Consider the following 24,070-nt stretch of genomic DNA (forward strand, 5'->3'; position numbering starts at 1 on the left):
GCTCTTCTGCAACTGAGTCTCAAACAACAGTTCCAAGTAAGTCATACTCTAAATGTACAGTTGTCTAAACACTTATATATATCGATATCTATAGAAATCTTGAAAATAAGGCAGTCAATGCTCAGTCAAATTTACCTCTGTATGTTTAGTTATTTATCAGTTTTTGCTGTAATGAATCAGATCATTACACAACAAAATAATTACACTTCTACAGAGGAGGCTAAAATGTGTTTTTATTTTAGCACAGCAACAAAATATGACAGTAAATGAGAATAGGAGAATATGTTTTGACTATGGGACAGGATTATTTATGCAGAATGTTTTTTATTAAATATCATGATTGTATTAGGGTATATGGCTTATATGTCTCCAAGATAAATCATTTCATAAGGCATACGTTTATTATGTTGTGTTATGTTATGGTTTATTATGTTGGTCTTATTTGTTGTTTTTGTTGCTAAATATATCTAATTTCTGTGATTTTGTGCAATATTGTCCTTTCAAGAATTCCTGTGCTACTTAAATTAAGTGTAATTTATTTCAGCAATGCCTACAAGTATAAGCTCTACAGCTGAGTTTCAAACAGCAGAACCTATGAGTAAGTTTACTATAAATGTACTGTTGTCTGAACACTGCCAACTGTAATTCCATATTTTTTTCATTAAAATGTCCCAGCAGCCTCTGCCACAACATCACCTGTGCCTCCAACATTAGCTCCTTCGAGTAAGTTTTTCTACTCATGGACTATTGGGGTTCTACTCATTTTAAAATACAATTTATGAAATTTTGTGCAAACTTGTTTATATCTTTAATACATCTAAATATTTCAGCATCTCCTGCAAGTACAAGCTCTTCTACAACTGAGTCTCAAACAGCAGAACCTACAAGTGAGTAATGTCTAAACTCTACTATGCTGTTGGTCTGACTGCATTTTCAATAAAATAAATAAATAACTAAACTGCATTCTCACAGTTTGCAGTTAAATTCACATATTGTCATGTTAACAGCACTTGATAATTGCATTGCCTTTACACAGCATTTTGAATGGATATATTTTAGCATATCTTGCCAATACAAGCACTACTACAACTGAGTCTCAAACAGCAGCACCTACAGTTAGGCCCACACGTAATCTGCGCGCGCAGAATTCCGCAGATTTTCCGCAGAATTCCGCAGATTTTCCTGCAGATTTTTAACCCATCGTTAATTCTGTTTATTTACTTGAGTAAATGTGTGTAAATTTATATTTATTCAGTTTTTAAAATAATTACAGTAATATTATTGTCTAATATGAAAATGTCCATCTGATTTATGTACAATGCAGTTTGTACAGTAATATTTTCTGTCTTTTAGTAGATATATTATATGAGAGACTTGCTTTGTTTACCAAATAAAGTGAATCTAATTGGATTTGCGTTTTAAACATTAAATAAAAGTTAAAAAGATATTATTGTTTATTTCACATATTAGGGTTTTAGTTATAATACTCCCAAAATAATTCCGCAGAAATCCGCAGATTTTTACCAAAATTCTCAACAGAAATAGCAAAAAACGTCCGCAGATTCCCACTGGCCTTACCTATAGGTAAAAAAATGTATATGTACAATTGCGTAAATGCTTTATTAGGACATATTTGGTGTTTTACTATTTTAAACACACTATTTTGTGTTTATCATAGTCCATATATTGTGCACTAATAATATACTGTAATAGCTATAGAAATCTTGGGTTAAAAACTCAAATGGGTCAAATTTAACTTTGTTCGTATATTTAATTATGTGTCAAATGAATCATTTGAATACAAAACAAACAATTACAGAACACTTAATAGAGAAAAATAAAATGATATCTGTAAAAAGATTGGGACAACAGAGGTGATCATCCACATGAAGCTTTAGTAAGAGAAAATTCAGACAGGCAATGGTCAAAACAGGAGCAAATTGGAGCATACAGGTAATTAGGGATGGCTGACGTGAAACTGACAGTGTTGAAACTGACAGTGTTGAGATCCTGAAGCGCAAGTGTTTAAAAACTCTGCACTGAAGCATGATCCGAAACACCCATGTCACTTGACTAAGGTGATTCGAAACACCCAGGTCACGTGACTAAAGTGTTTCGAAACGCCAGGTCACATGACTAAAGCCATTCTAAGCATCGGCCATTTCAGAAGCATTTGAGACCTGGCGAATCTGGGTTTGACTGACAGGGTCCTGAGAAAAAATAACACCATCCCATATAGCCAAGTGGAGCTGTGCTGCAAATGTCCCGAGTTCGAATACTGACTTGTACAAATACTCTAAAATTATGACGATGTACTTTAATAATGTTACTTTTTTATGACCAAAACAAGACATTTATTCACAAAGTGTTCATTCGGATGTTAATAGCTGCAATGTTTAGAGCATTAACATCTATAGCTGCATCACCCTGAATTTGAACCCATTATCTCGGCATGCTAGTCTGGAACTCTCACCGCTTCACTAAATGTAGTGAAACTGACGTTTCGACAGTGTCGAGATACCGAAGCGCAAGGGTTTTGAGACACTGCACCGAAGCATGATTCGAAACACCCAGGTCACGTGACTAAGGTGTTTCAAAACAGCAGATCACGTGACTAACGTGATTCAAAGCATCGGCCATTTCAGAAGGGTTTCAAGACCTGGTGAATCTTCATTTGACTGACCGGGTCAGAAAAAAAGCAATCTTATGTAGTCTAGTGGACAGTGTGTGTGTGTGCACATAGAAACTGTGCTGCAAATGGCCTAAGTTCGAATCCCGACTTAAAAATTTCCTTGATGTGTTTTAATAATGTTACTTTTTTAGGACCAAAACAATATAGATTTATTCACAAAGTTTTCATTCGGATGTCAGACCAATGCTAAAACAAAATAGGTTACAAGAACAGAGCATTTAAAAACTAAAATCTTTAGCTGTATCACCTTGGATTTGAACCCATTATCTCGGCATGCTGGTCTGGAATTCTGACCAATTCACTAAATCACTTGAAGCCTCAACTCTACAATGTGGGGTTTAATTTGTCAATTTGTTTAACAGTTTCTTTGCTGAAGCTGTTCAGGAGCGATACATAAAAATTACCACTAGGTGTCACTGTCGAGAAAGGTTTAAAAACATTTTTGCCCATCGCTACAGGTAATCCAAAGCATAATCAGAAAAGCAGGTGAACGGTCAGGACAGGTGGCAAAACAATGTAAACAGTAAAACAGATCAAAGGTAAAAACAAGACAAGAAAAACGCTTCGTCATGCTCACCTAGTTTACAAAACTCAGCAAAGATGTGTGTGTGTGTGTGCTTTGTTTATAATCAGTCCTCACAAGCTTCAGCTGTGTGTTTACAATCAAGGGGGATCTGAGCCAGGTGTGTGAGTGCAGGGAATGATGGGATTTATGGTTTGTTTCAGTGGCAGAATTGTAGTCTGGGTGATAGATTGCAAGGACTAGATAGCTGGTGATCGTGACACTAACAGTCAATATCATAGAACAGCAACAAAATATGACACTATATGATGGTTTACTGCAATTTTTACAGCATTTTCATTTGAAGAATGTATTCAGACAGTTTGTATTCATATACTATTCTAATATTGCTTGTTGTAGAAAAATGTAATGGTATGCAAAGATGTTATTTTAAGAATTCCTGTAATTCTATTTTTTTCTATGAATTCCATTCATATATTTCAGCTTCTCCTGCCAGTACAAACTCTTCAAGAACTGAGTCTCAAACAGCAGAAATATATATGTTTCAGTGTATATATATATATATATATATATATATATATATATATATATATATATATATATATATATATATATATATACATTAATTTGAATAGTTGATTAATAATTTATTTACTGATTCTGAATGATCTTGAAAGCCTTCAGTGAAAAGAGTTTGTAAATATGCAATGCAATACTTAATTTTGTAATGAAAAATGAATAATTAACAAGGTATGAAAATATTTATCAAAATGTCCCAGCAGCCTCTGCCACAACAAACACTTCTTCAACAGAGACTCAAACTCCTTTGAGTATATAATTTTATTTTTATACTGTAGAAGTGATATCCCATTAACATTTCTTTCAATACATAATGTCATGATACATAATATGCTGTGGTGAAATGTAATTCAGTTTTTTTTTTATCAAAATGTCTCAGCAGCCTCTGCCACAAAAAATACTCTTTTGACTGAGACTCAAACATCTACAACTCCTTTGAGTGAGTATTTTTATTCATGGACTAGTGTGTGAACATTTTATTGTTTATATTTTTCTTTTTTTTAATGCATCTAAATATTTCAGCCAGATCAAGCTCTTCCACAACTGAATCTCAAACAGCAGAACCTACAAGTAAGTAATATATACAAAAATCTGTCTGAATACTGTTGTAGTGGAAACTGTAACTCAATTTTCCATCAAAATGTCTCAGCAGCCTCTGTTACAACAGACTCTCCAACAACTGTGTCTCCAACATCAGCTGCTTCAAGTGAGTTTTTTTATTTATAGACTATTGTGTGAACATTTTAATGTGGAAATGAAAATATATCCAGCTTATTTAGAGGTGTACTAAAATGAAATGACACTGGAAAAGTGTTGAACACATGAAGTAAGTGATATGTAAAAAGACATGGAAAGCCCAGACAGCAGTTGAAATCTCTCAGTAGTTATTCAGCACCTCTGCCCCTCATCAGTGTAAATGAATATTAGCTGCTTCAGTCACAACACCTACATTACCAGATGATGAAGATGAAACCAGCGTGGACATTTAGGCAAGACAATTTCTTTCTATAGAGAGATGAAAATGTGTGTTTTACTTATGCATTTAAGCAGTTTATAGCTGAAGTCATATTCTAGCATTTGTTGCAGTAGAAATTTTACAACAATTACAGTACAACTGCAAAAGTGTATTTTTAAGCATTTCCGTATTACTCAAAATTAAGTTTCTATTTTCTAATATATTATCTAAATATTTCAGCACCCACTGCTAGTACAAGTTCTTCTGCAACAGCAGAACCTACAAGTAAGTCATATGTATATTTACAGTTGTCTGAAGTGTAATAAATGTGAATAAAAATGAGGTGTAATAAAATGAAACGACACAGGGGAAAAGTGTTGAACACATGAAGAAAGTAAGATGTAAAAAGACATGGAAAGCTCAGACAGCAGCTGAAACTTCTTAGTTAAAAAACAACCCTGCCCCAGCTTGAGTCCCAACACCTACATTACCAGATGATGAAGATGAAACCAGCATGGACATTTCAGCAAGACAATGATTTTCTTACTATGGAGAGATGAAAAGTCTGTTTTACTTACTATTGGAAAACCCGTAACGCTAACATGGTCATGTGAAGCATGTCTTAGCCATTCACATAGCGGCTTTCGGTCTCCTTCGCTGCTTACTGCCACATAGGCAGCATTGGCCATTGTTATCATTTTAAGCTTGCCTACAATAGACTTTGGAAAAAAACTCTGCTCATTCAAATTCACCTTTGTTTGTTCATTTATTTATTTTTGGTCAAAAGAATCAAATACTTGCATACAAAACAAGCAGGTACATTTAATAGAGAAGCCTAAAATGCTAACAATCAGTATCTTATCACAGTGACAAAATATGAGACTATATGATAATGGTTTTGTGCAGTATGCAAAGCGTTTACATTTGAAGAATATATTTTTGCAGTTTACAGTTATAGGCATATTCTATTTTAACATTTGTAGCAGTACAAGATTTTATGGCATGGAAAAGTGTATTAAGCATTTTCTTACAGCTCTAAAATTAAGTTTCTATTTTCTAATATATTATCTAAATATTTCAGCATCTCCTGCTAGTACAAGCTCTTCTACATCAGCAGGAACTCAAACTGCAGAACCCACAAGTAAGTAATATATATGTAGAGTTGCCTAAATGCTTTATTATGAAACCGGTAGTGTATTAAAATTAAGAAAATCATTCAAAACCATCAAATTTAAGAGATCTGTACTAGTCACAATGAAGTTGCTTACTTTTTAAAAAAAATTAAATCTAAATATTTCAGCACCGCCTGCCAGTACAAGCTCTTCTACAACTGAGTCTCAAACAGCAGAGCCTACAAGTAAGTCATATATATGTACAGTTGTCTGAACACATATATATGTACAGTTTATTGAATATCATTGTGATGGAAACTGTAATTTCATTTTTTCATCAAAATGTCCCAGCAGCCTCTGCCACAACAAACCCTCCATCAACTGTGTCTCCAACACCAGCTGCATCAAGTGAGTTTTTTACTTCATGTATTACTGTGTGAACATTTCAATTGGAAAATGATAATTATAGGTCCACCTTAATACGAGGTGTTGGAATTTGAAATCTGAAATCCGTAGCTCAATTTTCCATCCAAATGTCCCAGCAGCTTCTGCCACATCAAACTCTCCATCAACTATGTCTGAAACATCAGATCCTTCAAGTGAGTTTTATTTATTCATGGACTATTGTGTGAACATTTTTTTTATGTGGGAATGAAAATATATACAGCTTAATTAGAGGAGTAATTAAATGAAATGATACGAGAAAAGTGTTGAACACATGAAGTAAGGGATATGTAAAAAGACATGGAAAGCTCAGACAGCAGTTGAAATCTCTCAGTAGTTATTCGGCACCTCTAACCCTCAATAGTGTAAATGAATATTAGCTGCTTCAGTCACAACACCTACATTACCAGATGATGAAGATGAAACCAGCCTGGACATTTAAGCAAGACAATGACAGATTTTCTGTTTACAGCATTTACAGTACAACTGCAAAAGTGCATTTTTATGCATTTCCGTACAACTAAAAATTAAGATTCTATTTTCTAATATATTATCTAAATATTTCAGCACCCACTGCCAGTACAAGTTCTTCTACAACAGCAGAACCTACAAGTAAGCCATATGTATATTTACAGTTGTCTGAAGTCTATTTCTGGAAAGTTTTTCCCTATTTTTAATGCATTAAATGTTTCAGCATCTCCTGCCAGTACAAGCTCTTCTACAACTGAGTCTCAAACAGCAGAACCTACAAGTAAGTAATAAATAGGTACAGTTGTCTGAATACTGTTGTGGTGGAAACTGTAACTCAATTTTCCATCAAAATGTCCCAGTAGCCTTTGCCACAACAAACTCTCCATCAACTATGCCTTTAAAATCAGCTGCTTCAAATGAGTTTATAATTTATGGACTATTGTGTGAACATTTGAATGTGGAAATGAAAATAGATCCAGTGTAATTAGAGGTGTAATAAAATGGAACAATACAGGGGAAAGTGTTGAACACATGAAGAAAGTAAGATGTAAAAAGACATGGAAAGCTCAGACAGCAGCTGAAACTTCTTAGTTAAAAAACAACCCTGCCCCAGCTTGAGTCCCAACACCTACATTACCAGATGATGAAGATAAAACCAGCATGGACATTTCAGCAAGACAATGATTTTCTTACTATGGAGAGATGAAAAGTCTGTTTTACTTACCATTGGAAAACCCGTAACGCTAACATGGTCATGTGAAGCATGTCTTAGCCATTCACATAGCGGCTTTCGGTCTCCTTCGCTGCTTACTGCCACATAGGCAGCATTGGCCATTGTTATCATTTCAAGCTTGCCTACAATAGACTTTGGAAAAAAACTCTGCTCAGTCAAATTCACCTTTGTTTGTTCATTTATTTATTTTTGGTCAAAAGAATCAAATACTTGCATACAAAACAATCAGGTACATTTAATAGAGAAGCCTAAAATGCTAACAATCAGTATCTTATCACAGTGACAAAATATGAGACTATATGATGATGGTTTTGTGCAGTATGCAAAGCGTTTAAATTAGAATAATGTATTTAAGCAGTTTACAGTTATAGGCATATTCTATTCGAACATTTGTAGCAGTACAAGATTTTATGGCATGGAAAATGTATTTTTAAGCATTTTCTTACAGCTCTAAAATTAGGTTTCTATTTTCTAATATATTATCTAAATATTTCAGTATCTCCTGTCAGTACAAGCTCTTCTACAACAGCAGAAACTCAAACTGCAGAACCCACAAGTAAGTAATATATATGTAGAGTTGCCTAAATGCTTTATTATGAAACCGGTAGTGTATTAAAATTAAGAAAATCATTCAAAGCAATCAAATTTAAGAGATCTGTACTAGTCACAATGAAGTTGCTCCTTTTTTTAACAAATCTAAATATTTCAGCACTGCCTGCCAGTACAAGCTCTTCTACAACTGAATCTCAAACAGCCGAACCTACAAGTAAGTCATATATATGTACAGTTTATTGAATATCATTGTGATGGAAACTGTAATTTCATTTTTTCATCAAAATGTCCCAGCAGCCTCTGCCACAACAAACCCTCCATCAACTGTGTCTCCAACATCAGCTGCATCAAGTGAGTTTTTTAATTCATGTATTACTGTGTGAACATTTCAATTGGAAAATGATAATTATAGGTCCACCTTAATACGAGGTGTTGGAATTTGAAATCTGAAATCCGTTGCTCAATTTTCCATTCAAATGTCCCAGAAGCTTCTGCCACATCAAACTCTCCATCAACTATGTCTGAAACATCAGCTCCTTCAAGTTAGTTTTTTTTATTCATGGACTACTGTGTGAACATTTTAATGTGGGAATGAAAATATATCCAGCTTAATTAGAGGAGTAATTAAATGAAAGACACGAGAAAAATGTGGAACACATGAAGTAAGGGACATGTAAAAAGACATGGAAAGCTCAGACAGCAGCTGAAATCTCTCAGTAGTTATTCAGCACCTCTGCCCCTCATCAGTGTAAATGAATATTAGCTGCTTCAGTCACAACACCTACATTACCAGATGATGAAGATGAAACCAGCCTGGACATTTAAGCAAGACAATGACAGATTTTCTATTTACAGCATTTACAGTACAACTGCAAAAGTGTATTTTTATGCATTTCCGTACAACTAAAAATTAAGATTCTATTTTCTAATATATTATCTAAATATTTCAGCACCCACTGCCAGTACAAGTTCTTCTACAACAGCAGAACCTACAAGTAAGCCATATGTATATTTACAACTGTCAGAAGTCTATTTCTGGAAAGTTTTTCCCTATTTTTAATGCATTCAATGTTTCAGCATCTCCTGCCAGTACAAGCTCTTCTACAACTGAGTCTCAAACAGCAGAACCTACAAGTAAGTAATAATTATGTACAGTTGTCTGAATACTGTTGTGGTGGACACTGTAACTCAATTTTCCATCAAAATGTCCCAGTAGCCTCTGCCACAACAAACTCTCTATCAACTATGTCTCCAAAATCAGCTCCTTCAAGTGAGTTTATAATTTATAGACTATTGTGTGAATATTTGAATGTGGAAATGAAAATAGATCCAGTGTAATTAGAGGTGTAATAAAATGAAATGACACAGGGAAAAGTGTTGAACACATGAAGAAAGTGAGATGTAAAAAGACATGGAAAGCTCAGACAGCAGCTGAAACCTCTTAGTTAAAAAACAACCCTGCCCCAGCTTGAGTCCCAACACCTACATTACAAGATGATGAAGATAAAACCAGTGTGGACATTTCAGCAAGACAATGATTTTCTTACTATAGAGAGATGAAAAGTCTGTTTTACTTACTATTGGAAAACCCGTAACGCTAACATGGTCATGTGAAGCATGTCTTAGCCATTCACATAGCGGCTTTCGGTCTCCTTCGCTGCTTACTGCCACATAGGCAGCATTGGCCATTGTTATCATTTCAAGCTTGCCTACAATAGACTTTGGAAAAAAAACTCTGCTCAGTCAAATTCACCTTTGTTTGTTTATTTTTTTATTTTTGGTCAAAAGAATCAAATACTTGCATACAAAACAATCAGGTACATTTAATAGAGAAGCCTAAAATGCTAACAATCAGTATCTTATCACAGTGACAAAATATGAGACTATATGATGATGGTTTTGTGCAGTATGCAAAGCGTTTAAATTAGAATAATGTATTTAAGCAGTTTACAGTTATAGGCATATTCTATTCGAACATTTGTAGCAGTACAAGATTTTATGGCATGGAAAAGTGTATTAAGCATTTTCTTACAGCTCTAAAATTAGGTTTCTATTTTCTAATATATTATCTAAATATTTCAGCATCTCCTGCTAGTACAAGCTCTTCTACATCAGCAGGAACTCAAACTGCAGAACCCACAAGTAAGTAATATATATGTAGAGTTGCCTAAATGCTTTATTATGAAACCGGTAGTGTATTAAAATTAAGAAAATCATTCAAAGCAATCAAATTTAAGAGGTCTGTACTAGTCACAATGAAGTTGCTCCTTTTTTTTAACAAATCTAAATATTTCAGCACCGCCTGCCAGTACAAGCTCTTCTACAACTGAGTCTCATGTATTTCATGTATTACTGTGTGAACATTTCAATTGGAAAATGATAATTATAGGTCCACCTTAATATGAGGGGTTGGAATTTGAAATCTGAAATCCGTTGCTCAATTTTCCATCCAAATGTCCCAGCAGCTTCTGCCACATCAAACTCTCTATCAACTATGTCTGACACATCAGCTCCTTCAAGTGAGTTTTTTTTTTATTCATGGACTACTGTGTGAACATTTTAATGTGGGAATGAAAATATATCCAGCTTAATTAGAGGAGTAATTAAATGAAATGACACAGGAAAGGTGTTGAACACATGAAGTAAGTGATATGTAAAAAGACATGGAAAGCTCAGACAGCAGCTGAAATCTCTCAGTAGTTATTCAGCACCTCTGCTCCTCATCAGTGTAAATAAATATTAGCTGCTTCAGTCACAACACCTACATTACCAGATGATGAAGATGAAACCAGCCTGGACATTTAAGCAAGACAATGACAGATTTTCTATTTACAGCATTTACAGTACAACTGCAAAAGTGCATTTTTATGCATTTCTGTACTACTAAAAATTAAGATTCTATTTTCTAATATATAATCTAAATATTTCAGCACTCACTGTGAGTACAAGTTCTTCTACAACAGCAGAACCTACAAGTAAGCCATATGTATATTTACAGTTGTCTGAAGTCTATTTCTGAAAAGTTTTTCCCTATTTTTAATGCAATAAATGTTTCAGCATCTCCTGCCAGTACAAGCTCTTCTACAACTGAGTCTCAAACAGCAGAAACTAAAAGTAAGTCATAAATATCTACAGAAGTCTGAATACTGTTGTGGTGGAAACCAAGTCTATTTATTCATCAAAATGTCCCAGCAGCCTCTGCCACAACAAACTCTTCATCTACTACTGTGTCTCTAACATCAGCTCCTTCAAGTGAGTTTTTTTTTTTTATTCATGGACAGTGGTTTTTTTAAAGAATTTTAAAGACCTTTAGTTACATTTAATAGAGAAGCCTAAAATGCTAACAGTCAATATCTTATCACAGTAACAAAGCATGACACTAGATGATAATGATTTTGAAGAATGTATTTAAGCAGTTTATAGTTAAAGTCATCTACTACAGTATTCCAACATTTGTTGCAGTAGAAATTTTACAACATTTATAGTACAACATTTTTTAACTTACTCAAATTCAAGTTTCTATTTTCTAATACATGTAAATATTTCAGCACCTCTTGCCAGTACAAGCTCTTCCACAACTGAGTCTCAAACAGCAGAACCTACAAGTACGTAACATATACATTGTCTGAACACTATTTCAGAAAAGTTAATACCAGATACCTTTATTACTGAAGTGTTTATGTGTTTATTTTATAAACTGTAACTGTTCTTGCAGTGCAGAATTATTTCATTGTAACAAAAATATTTCTGTAAACATGTCAACAAATATAAGGAAATTATATATTTTTATCAAAATGTCCCAGCAGCCTTTGCTACAACAATCTCTCCATCAACTGTGTCTCCAACATCAGCTCCTTCAAGTGAGTATTTTATTCATTGACTATTGTGTGAACAGTTTATTAGGTAGAGGTGTCTATCATGACCTTTCATGATATTATATTTTTGTAAGGGCTTTTTTAAAGGGTATTTGTTTTTAATACATGTAAATATTTCAGCACCCACAGCCAGTTCAAGCCCTTCTACAACCGAGTCTCACACAGTTGATCCTACAAGTATATTTATTTACAGTGTCTAAACACTATTTCTAGAATGTTTTACCATATTTTTAATGCTTTCAAATATTTCAGCATCTCCTGCCAGTTCAAGCTTTTCTACAACTGAGTCTCAAACAGCAGAACCTACAAGTAAGTCATATATATGTGCAGTTGTCTGAATACTGTCGTGGTGGAAACTGTAACTCAATTTTTTCATCAAAATGTCCCAGCAGCCTCTGCTACAACAAGCTCTCCATCAACGGTGTCTCCAACATCAGCTCCTTCAAGTGAGTTTTTTTATGTAGATTATTGTGTGAACATTTAAATTGGAAAATTATCAAATAAAGTGGATCTATAATTGGAATTTTAGTGCGTTTGTTTTCTGACTGTCATGATAACATGGATTTTGTTAGGGCCCTACTCAATTTTAAATGTCTATTTATTTCTAAATATAATTTCTGCAATTTCGTGGAAATTGTTTCTATTTTTTTAATACATCTAAATATTTCAGCACCCCCTGCCAGTACAAGCTCTTCTACAACTGAGTCTCAAGCAGCAGAACCTACAAGTGAGTACTATATATATGTACAGTTGTCTGAAGACTATTACAAATCATATCTTAGCACAGTATCACAATATGAAACCATATGATAATGGTTTTGTGCAATATGCAAATTTGTGTGGAACTTCAATTTAAGATTCTATTTTTAAATACATCTAAATATTTCAGCACCACCTGCAAGTACAAGCCCTTCTACAACTCAAACAGCAGAGCCTACAAGTAAGTAGTAAATATGTACAGTTGTCTGAATACTGTTGTGTTTATATATTTATTTTATGAATTGGAACTGTTCTTGCCACACAGAATTTCATAGCTACAAAAAATTCTGTAAACATGTCAACAAACATAGGGAAAGCTTAATTCTAGATTTTTTGCAAGTTTTTTTAGGAAATTTGTAGTACTTAAAATGAAGTTTCCTTTTTTTAAATATATTTTTTTTATATTTCAATAAATATTTCAGCGTCCCCTGCCAGTACAAGCTCTTCTACATCTGCGTCCCAGACAGCAGAACCTACAAGTAATTAATAAATATGTACAGTTGTCTGAATACTGTTGTGTTTATATGGTTATTTTAAAAACTGCAACTGTTCTTGCAATGCTGAATTTTATTGTATTCAAACATGTTTCCTTAAACATGTCAACTTAAGGAAAGTGTAATTCTTCTTTTTTTATCAAAATGTAATCAGCCTTTGCCTCAACAAACTCTCCATCAACTGTGTCTCCAACATCAGCCCCTTCAAGTGAGTTTTTTAATTAATGGACTTTTGTATTAACGTTTTAATTGGGAAATTATAAGAATATTTCCTATTTAAGTGTAGGTGTTGGATTTGTACTACACTACCTGACCTACACTATTACACTACCTACACTAAGTCTTGTCGTCGCTCCCAGTTGTAAGAGCAATAAATAATAATAATTTTATCAGTTGATCATTTGGAAAAGAGGCAGAAGGTAGATTTTTCTGAGGAATCATCTGTTGAACTGCATCCCAATCATCATAAATACTGCAGAAGACCCATTGAACCAGCATGGACCCAAGATACTCACAGAAATCAGTCAAGTTTGGTGAAAGAAAAATCATGGTTTGGGGTGACATTCAATTCAATTCACCTTTATTTGTATAGCGCTTATACAAAGTAGATTGTGTCAAAGCAGCTTCACATAAAAGGTAACAGTAAATAGGAACAGTGTAGTTCAGTTTGTAGTGTTTAAGTTCAGTTAAGTTTAGCTCAGTTCAGTGTGGTTTAATAATCACTACTGAGAGTCCAAATACTGAAGAGCAAATCCAACGATGCGCAGCTCTACAGATCCCAAACCATGCAAGCCAGTGGCGACAGCGGAGAGGGAAAAAAAACTTCACTAAAGGCGGAAGTGAAGAAAAAAAACCTTGAGAGAAACCAGGCTCAGTTGGGCACGACCATTTTAATTTCTCCGCTGGCCAAACGTCTTGTGCAGAGCTGCAGTCTCAGTGGCGGAGGCTGGAAGCTGGCCTCAGCGAAGACTCGTCTGTCTCTGGAGCGTCACAGGATACAGTCTCATGTTCTCCACTCTTCCATGACCATCACAGTAGCTGCTCAGGATTCGGCCAGGTCCAGGATATAAAAAACCTTGGGATCATCTCGTCGTTGGTCTTGGATCGAATCAGTGATTCTGCATAGTCTGAGGGCCTCAGGAAGAGTATCCCCAGGTGGAAATGGAGAATAAAGAAAATAATTAGCGTAGCTGATGTTCACAGTGTATATCAACAAGATGCATAACCTGTGTGGAAGCCCCCTAAGTGGTGCACTAAGTGTATGCTTTACTGAACAGATAGGTCTTTAATCTAGTTTTGAATTGGGAGAGTGTGTCTGAGCCTCGGACGTTATCAGGAATTATTATTCCAGAGTTTAGGAGCTATAAATGAGAAGGCTCGACCTCCTTTACTCGACTTTGCTATTCTAGGTACTACCAGAAGCCCTGAGTTTTGAGACCTTAAAGAGCGAGTTGGATTGTAGCGAGACAGAAGATTGGTTAGATAAACAGGAGCTAGATTATTTAAAGCTTTATATGTAAGAAGCAATATTTTAAATTCAATACGAAACTTAACAGGCAGCCAGTGTAAGGAGGATAAAATTGGGGTGACGTGATCAAATTTTCTAGACCTGGTAAGAACTCTGGCAGCTGCATTTTGTACTAATTGAAGTTTGTTAATAGAGGATGCTGGGCAGCCAGCAAACAGTGCATTACAGTAGTCCAGCCTAGAAGTCATAAAAGCATGGACTAGCTTTTCTGCATCTGAGATGGATAGAATACTTCGTAACTTAGCGATATTTCTCAGATGAAAGAAAGCAGTTTTTGTGACATGGGATATATGATTTTTAAAAGTTAAATTGCTGTCTAATATGACACCCAGATCTTTTATAGTAGAGCTAATGCTAACTTTGTATCCCTCTAATTTTAGGTCGAGTTGTGAGATCTGCTGTGTACAGGATTTAGGCCCAATAAGTAATAATTCTGTTTTGTCTGAGTTTAAGAGAAGATAATTGTTGGTCATCCAGTCTTTAACATCTTTAATACACTCAGTTAGCTTGGACAGATTAGACGTCTCGTCAGGTTTAGTTGAAATATATAATTGAGTATCATCTGCATAGCAGTGAAAGCTGATCCCATGTCTTCTAATAATGTCTCCCAGGGGTAGCATGTATATTGTAAACAGCAAAGGGCCTAAAACTGATCCTTGAGGCACCCCGTATTTTACTGGGCTGATTTGTGAAGGCTGTCCATTAATATTCACAAACTGGTAACGGTCAGATAAGTATGACTTAAACCATTGTAGGGCATGTCCCTGGACACCTGTAGACTTTAAGCGATTAATAAGGATTCCATGGTCAATGGTGTCAAATGCCGCACTAAGATCGAGTAGAACTAATAGCGAGATGCACCCTTGGTCAGCAGCTAAGAGTAAATCGTTGGTTATTTTCACTAATGCAGTTTCTGTACTGTGATGAGCTCTGAAACCTGACTGAAACACTTCAAAAACATTGTTGGTCTGCAGAAAGGAGCATAATTGAGCAGAAACAACTTTTTCTAGTATTTTAAATATAAATGGAAGATTTGAAATAGGCCTATAATTAGCTAAGTTGCTGGGTTCCAGTTGTGGTTTCTTAATAATAGGTTTAATAACAGCTAACTTGTAAGGATTTGGAACATGGCCTAAAGATAAAGAAGAGTTGATAATGTTAAGAAGAGGTTCTCCTATAACAGGTAGCAATTCTTTCAGTAACTTTGTTGGAATTGGGTCCAATATACACGTAGCTGATTTAGAGCTATTTATAATTTTGTCTAGTTCTTCCTGTTCTATGATTTTAAAGCACTGTAGGTTATTTAGATTCAGAGGCGTGTTTACTGGATCTGAAGTATAAGGCGGTGCAGAAAGTTTAATATCTCCTATTTTCTGTCTAAAGCCTTCTATTTTATCACTGAAAAAATTCATGAAGTCATCACTACTAATTTGCGGTGGAACGTTTTGTTCCAAAGATGACAGATTATTTGTTAATTTAGCGATGGTGTTAAATAAGAATCTAGGATTGTTATGATTATTTTCTATCAGTTTGCGGAGGTGCTCAGCCCTGGCAGATTTTAAAGCCCTCCTATAGCTGGACATACTGTCTTTGTATGCAATTCTAAAGACTTCTAAATTAGTTTTTTTCCATTTACGTTCCAGGGCACGGGTTGCTGTTTTGAGACCGCGGGTATGACTATTATACCACGGTGTAGTTTTATTCTCTCTAGCCTTTTTTAGTTTGATGGGTGCCACAGTATTTAAAGTGCTAGTAAAGATGGCATCCATACTGCTGGTTACTACATCAAGGTCGTTTGCGTTTGCGGGTGCATTTCGAAGTAGAGAAAGATCAGATAAGTTATTTATAAATTCATCTTTAGTGGATGGAACAATAGTTCTACTAGGGCGATATATCGGAGCGGATCTGCTAATTTCAGGTAAACACAGCTTATATAGTAAGAGGTAGTGGTCTGTAATATCATCACTTTGTGGTATAATGTCTACATCAATGACCTCAATTCCATAAGACAGAATTAGATCTAGTGTATGCTTTAGGCGATGGGTACATTCAGTATGGGGGCATGTGAGAGATCTGCAGAGTGGATGGCAACATCAACAGCCTGAGGTATCAGGACATTTGTGTTGCCCATTACATTACAACCTACAGTAGAGGGCAAATTCTTCAGCAGGATAACACTCCTTCTCAAACTTCAGCCTCCACATCAAGTTCCTAAGAACAAAGACGTTCAAGGTGCTCAAAGATTGGCCAGCCCAGTCACCAGACATGAACATTATTGAGCATATCTGGACTAAGATGGAGGAGGCATCGAAGATGAATCCAAAGAATTTTGATGAATTTTGGGAGTCCTGCAAGAACGCTTTCTTTGCCATTCCAAAAGACTTAATTAATAAGTTATTTGAGTCATTGCAGAGATGTGTGGATGCAGTCCTCCAAGCTCATGGGAATCATACACAATATTCATTCTTTTTTCACTGCACCATGACTTTATATTCTATACTGTACATTATTTCTGTTAAGGGACACGACTTTGTCTAAGCAAAGTTGTCTAAGCAGTTGTCGGAATACTGTTGTGTTTATATGGTTATTTTAAAAACTGCAACTGTTCTTGCAATACTGAATTTTATTGTATTCAAACATTTTTCCTTAAACATGTCAACTTAAGGAAAGTGTAATTCTTCTTTTTTTTATCAAAATGTAATCAGCCTTTGCCTCAACAAACTCTCCATCAACTGTGTCTCCAACATCAGCTCCTTCAAGTGAGTTTTTTAATTAATGGACTTTTGTATTAACGTTTTAATTGGGAAATTATAATAATATTTCCTATTTAAGTGTAGGTGTTGGATTTCTACTACACTACCTACACTAAGTCTTGTCGTCGCTCCCAGTTGTAAGAGCCATAAATAAAAATCATTTTATCAGTTGATTAGAGGACCTTACTGTCCCAATTAAATAATCCATAATCAAGGCATGATCATATTTTATTTTGGTAAAATAAGCATAATCTAGAGGCCTTTGCCTTTCCTAAAAGCTCCTTTTGATACCAACTGATCAACTAGAAGTTATTATTTGTTGTTTCTAAAACTTGGATAGGCTACAAAACTTTTGTCAGGAAGTGTATTTTCATATTAGGACTGTCATGGTATAATATTTTTGTAAGGGTACTACTTATTTTTGAATATCTGTTCATTTTTCAAATACAATTTCTGTGATTTTATTTTATTTTTTGCACATTAATGTTTCTGTTTTTAATACATCAAAATATTTCAGCTCCTCCTGCCAGTACAAGCTGTTCTACAACTGAGACTCAAACAGCAGAACCTACAAGTAAGTCAAATATATGTACAGTTGTCTGATTACTGATGTGGTGGAAACTGCAACTTAATTTCTTCATCAAAATGTCCCAGCAGTCTCTGCCACAACAAACTCTTCATCAACTGCGTCTCCAACTTCAGCTCCTTCAAGTGAGTTTTTTTTTATTCGTGGACTATTGTGTGAATGTATTGATTGTAAGTATATGTCCAGATTAAGTAGAGGTGTGTGAATTCTAACGAAGGGACTGAAAAGACACTAATTATATAAAGTCCGAAGAAATAATCTGAAGTCTGAAAAGACACTACTTATTTTGAATATCTGTTCATTTTTCAAATACAATTGTTTGTGATTTTGTGCAATATTGTTTCTGTTTTTATTACATGTAAATATTTCAGCATCTCCTGCCATTACAAGCTCTTCTACAACTGAGTCTCAGACAGCAGAACCAACAAGTAAGTTGTATGAAAAAATTCAAGAACAGCTTATACCATTGGTCTCAAACTCAATTCGTGGAGGGCCGTAGCTCTGCACAGTTTTGCTCAAATCCTGATCAACACAGCTGATCCAACTAATCAAGGTGTTCATGACTCTTTTGATTATTTGCATCAGCTGTGTTTTAGGGTCAGAGCAAAACTGTGCAGAGCTGCAGCCCTCTAGGAATTGAGTTTGAGACCAATGGCTTTATATGTGTACGCAATCATGCCTCATTCACACTTGCAGCGACTTTGCAGCAAGTCGCTTGTAGTTTGAATGAGGCTTAAGCATGTACGCTTGAGGCCTTATAAACATGAATAAAGAACCTTGTGTAAAGAACAATATATGTACCTTTAATTACATACAATTACTGTGATTTTGTGCAATATTGTTTCTGTTTTTAATAAATAAAAATATTTCAGCACCCCCTGCCAGTACAAGCTCTTCTACAACTGAGTCTCAAACAGCAGAATCAACAAGTGAGTACTATATATATGTATAGTTGTCTGAAGACTATTTCAAATCATATCTTAGCACAGTAACACAATATGACACCGTATGATAATGGTTTTGTGCAATATGCAAATTTGTGTGGAACTTTAATTTAAGATTCTATCTTTAAATACATCTAAATATTTCAGCACCACCTGCAAGTACAAGCCCTTCTACAACTCAAACAGCAGAGCCTACAAGTAAGTAGTAAATATGTACAGTTGTCTGATTAATGATGTGATGGAAACTGCAACTTAATTTCTTCAACAAAATGTCCCAGCAGTCTTTGCCACAACAAACTCTTCATCAACTGCGTCTCCAACTTCGGCTCCTTTAAGTGAGTTTTTTTTAAATTCATGGACTATTTTGTGAATGTATTGATTGTAAGTATATGTCCAGATTAAGCAGGGGTGTGGGGATTCTAAAGAAGGGACTGAAAGGACACTAATGATATGAAGTCAGAAGAAATAATCTGAAATCTGAAAAGACACTACTCATTTTTAGATATCTGTTCATTTTTTCAAATACAATGTTTGTGATTTTGTGCAATATTGTTTCTGTTTTTATTACATGTAAATATTTCAGCATCTCCTGCCATTACAAGCTCTTCTACAACTGAGTCTCAGACAGCAGAACCTACAAGTAAGTTGTATGAAAAAAATTAAGAACAGCTTATACCATTGGTCTCAAACTCAATTTCTGGAGGGCCGCAGCTCTGCACAGTTTTGCTCTAACTCTGATCAAACACAGCTGAACCAACTAATCAAGGTGTTCATGACTCTTTTGATTATTTGCATCAGCTGTGTTTTATAGGGTCGGAGAAAAACTGTGCAGAGCTGCGGCCCTCCAGAAATTGAGTTTGAGACCAATGGCTTATATGTGTACGCTATAATGCCTCATTCACACTAGCAGCGACTTTGTAGCTGCCTGTCACTCTGGGTAGTGACCTGCTGCAAAAGTAGGTCTGTATAGGTCTACAACATGGAGAATCCAACTGATCTCTGAGCGAGCTGAGAAAGGATCACATGAGCTCTACTGGTGCTCATATTGGCTGTCGCTCAAGAAAGTTACTCTTCATTTGCATAAAGTTGAAGGATTCTCAACTTTGTTGCATCACTCGACATGCCCACCTGGTCGCCAACGGTTGCTGTTGCTCGCATAGATAGCATAGAGGCTTAAGCATGTACGCCTGAGGCCTTATAAACATGTATAAAGAACCTTGTGTAAAGAACAATGTATGAACATTTAATTACATACAATTACTGTGATTTTGTGCAATATTGTTTCTGTTTTTAATACATAAAAATATTTCAGCACTCCCTGTCAGCTCTTCTACAACTGAGTCTCAAACAGTAGAACCTACAAGTAAGTATATATATTTACAGTTTGTCACATTTTTATAAGTTTTTTATAGTATTATAAGGTTCTATCTGACATTATGGGATGTTTTTTATAAGTTGTTTACATTTTAAGACTTTTTATTTAAAAAACAAGTGTTACACACATACGGTTTGCTATATGGAATGCAAAAATTTTGAAGCTCAATATCTCAAAATCATTCAGAACGCAGATAGAACCTTATAATTCCAAGGTGACGAGTTGTCTCCATACTGTTTTGGTGGAAACTTCACTTTTTCATTCAAATGTCTTAGCAGCCTCTGCCACAACAAACTCTCCATCAACTGAGACTCAAACATCCACACCTTCTTCAAGTGAGTCTTTTTATTTATGGACTATTGTGTGAACATTTTAATTGTCAAATGACATCACTAAGTCCAGCTTAATTAGTGTAATGTGAAAAGGACGCTGACAACAGAGGTGCGGATCCAAATGCAGGATTTATTATGAGAATGCTCAGGCAAGCAATGGTCAACACAGGAACAAACAGATGTAAACAGGCAATTCAGAGTCATAGTCAATAAACAGGCAAATGGTCAGTGCAGGCGGGCAGCAGACAGGAATAAACAATAAAACAAGGCAAGGGTCTAACACAGCAAAGCAGGGCAAAGGAAACACGTAATGACACAAATACAGTAAACAAGACTCAGCCCATATGTGTGTGTGTGTGTTGTATTTAAAGTCACTGTAATCAGTCCGTAACGATTCTCCGGCTGTGTGTGTAATCAAACTGAAACAGGGACAAGTGCGTTTGAGCGGTGCATGATGGGATATATAGTTCTTTAAAGTGGCAGATTTGTAGTGTTTCAGTGATCTGCACAGGCTGGATTGCTGGTGAGTGACAATTAGAGGTGTTGGATTATACTGTATTTGTATTAAGTGTTTCATGAGTTGATATTTTTATAAGGGCACTACTCATTTTGAAATACAGAGGGTATTTAAACAAAAGTTCCTATTTTTTAATACTTGAGCAATCTGCACAGCATTTTTACTTGAAGAATGTATTTAAGCAGTTTATAGCTGAAGTCATATTCTAACATTTGTCGCAGTAGAAATTTTACAACATAGAGTACAACTGCAAAAGTGTATTTAAGCATTTTTGTACTTACTTAAAATCAAGTTTCTACTTTCCAATACATCTAAATATTTCAGCACCTCCTGCCAGTACAAGCTCTTCCACAACTCAAACAGCAGAACCTACAAGTAAGTCCTATATATGTTGTCTGAACACTATTTCAGAAAAGTTAGTACCTGATACCTTTATTACTGTTATGTTTATGTGTTTATTTTATAAACTGTAACTGTTCTTGCAGTGCAGAATAATTTAATTGTAACAAAATTGTTTCTGTAAACATGTCAACAAATATAAGGAAATTATATATTTTTATCAAAATGTCTCAGCAGCCTTTGCTACAACAATCTCTCCATCAACTGTGTCTCCAACATCAGCTCCTTCAAGTGAGTATTTTATTCATTGACTATTGTGTGAACAGTTTAATTGGGAAATGATAAGTATATTTCCAGTTTAAGTAGAGGTGTCTATCTTGACCTGTCATGATATTATTTTTTGTAAGGGCTTTTTTAAAGGGTATTTGTTTTTAATACATGTAAACATTTCAGCACCCACAGCCAGTTCAAGCCCTTCCATAACTGAGTCTCACACAGATGAACCTACAAGTAAGTAAAATATATTTACAGTGTCTAAACACTACTTCTAGAATGTTTTACCATATTTTTAATGCATTCAAATATTTCAGCATCTCCTGCCAGTTCAAGTTTTTCTACAGCTGAGTCTCAAACAGCAGAACCTACAAGTTAGTAACACTATTATGAATTATGTATATCATTTTAATAATCAGTAGTTCAGGTGTTTCAAATCACCTCCTGAGCAATCAAGCATCAATATCTGTAATAATAAGAAATATTTTCCTGCCAAAATGTCCCAGCAGCCTCTGCTACAACAACCTCTTCATCAACTGTGTCTCCAACATCAGCTCCTTCAAGTAAGATTTTTTTCTGTAGATTATTGTGTGAACATTTAAATTGGAAAATGATAATTATAGGTCCACCTTAATTAGTGGTGTTGGAATTTTCCTGTGTTTGCTTTCATGAGAACATATTTTCTACTAATTTTTAATTTCTGTGATTTTTGCAAAATGGTTTATATATTTTTTAAATACTTCTACATTTTTCAGCCCCCCCTGATAATACAAGCTCTTCTACAACTGAGTCTCAAACAGCAGAACCTACAAGTAATATATCTGTACAGTTGTATACTGTTGTGTTCATGCGTTATTTTATTATAAAATGTGCAATAACTTTTCCTGCGAATTAGAATTTTATCGTATGCAAAATTGTTTAAAAGCGTAATTCTATATTTTTATTTAAATGTTTCAGCAGCCTTTGCCACAAGAAACTCTTCATCAGCTGCATTTTTAACAACAGCTCCTTCATGTGAGTTATAACTGGAAGATTTTATTTCACAATTGGGCTCATTTTTTTTTGTATCTGTTCAAACAATAAAATATAATCTCTGTGATATTGTGCAAACATGTTTTTACTTTTTAATATATGTAAATATTTCAGCATCCCCTGCAAGTACAAGCTCTTTTACAACTGAGTCTCAAACAGTTGAACCTACAAGTAAGCAATATATATGTACAGTTGTCTGAACAGCATTTCAGGAAAGTTTTAACTTTTTTTTCTCTTAATGTAAATTATAATAATCATTACTTCAGGTATTTAAAATCTTGAAGTTCTCTGATATTTGTATCACAGATATGTGTATAACAATAACTTGTCTTGCATTGTAGAATTGTATTTTATACATTGTGTTTTTGTAAACATGAATACAACCATTAAGAAAACTGTAATTCTGTTTCTTCATCAAATTGTCTCAGCAGCCTCTGCCACAACAAACACTCCTTCAACTGAGACTCAAACATCCACAACTCCTTCAAGTGAGTCTATTTTGTCTAAACTCTCTTGTTCTGTTGATCTGATTGCATTTATAAGAAAATAAAGAAATAAATTCATATTAGATTCATATATTGTCATATTAACATTTCTAGCAGTTGACAATTTCATTGCGTAGTACATAGTTTAAAATTAAGTCATATTCCATTAATATTTCTTGTGGTATAGTGTATAATGTTATAGTATATAATGGGTCTCATTCACTAACCATGCATTAGCACAAATGCATGTGTGAAATATACTTATGGACATTTTCATGAATAAATTATGATTCATCAAATCTTTCATACTAGAATGTATTTTAAATGAACAAAACAATTCAAGAACAACATATACATGAGTACACAATAAGCATGTATGCCCGGGGCCTTATAAACATTTAAACAGAACCCTAAATATAATTAGAAATGTTATATAAAGGGTGAATGTAATTACTATATTAATTTATTTCATTCATTTTCCTTTGTGTTAGTCCCTGATTTATCAGAGGTTGCCAATAAATTAATATGTATGTATATATAATTAGAGGTCCAAACAACAATATCCTACTCTATCCTCATATAGAGATGATTATTGTGTCTCTTCTTGTGTTTGGAAGCATGGCAACTGTGACTGCATCTTTAGAGAGCATACAGATATGTTTCCTGAGAATAATGAATGGCTGTTCAGGCCGTGATCACACTGAATTGTGACAAGAG

The 24,070-nt window shown here is 34.7% G+C and overlaps 1 protein-coding gene across 1 annotated transcript; it reads left to right on the forward strand.

The window, feature by feature from the left end:
• Positions 1-594: 594 nt before the first annotated feature.
• On the forward strand, positions 595-23,984 carry LOC130218993 (uncharacterized). Its single transcript, XM_056451269.1, has 18 exons — positions 595-598; positions 831-887; positions 5,831-5,890; positions 6,873-6,917; positions 7,000-7,056; positions 8,006-8,065; positions 8,219-8,275; positions 9,012-9,056; positions 9,139-9,195; positions 10,144-10,203; positions 10,992-11,036; positions 11,119-11,175; positions 12,189-12,245; positions 12,326-12,382; positions 12,607-12,663; positions 18,428-18,484; positions 19,584-19,640; positions 23,971-23,984. The coding sequence occupies exons 1-18, from the start codon at positions 595-597 to the stop codon at positions 23,982-23,984; spliced, it is 903 nt and encodes a 300-aa protein (XP_056307244.1).
• The last annotated feature ends 86 nt before the right edge of the window (positions 23,985-24,070 follow it).

The sequence above is a fragment of the Danio aesculapii genome, chromosome 25 (assembly GCF_903798145.1).
Source record: "Danio aesculapii chromosome 25, fDanAes4.1, whole genome shotgun sequence".
Classification (NCBI taxonomy): domain Eukaryota; kingdom Metazoa; phylum Chordata; class Actinopteri; order Cypriniformes; family Danionidae; genus Danio; species Danio aesculapii.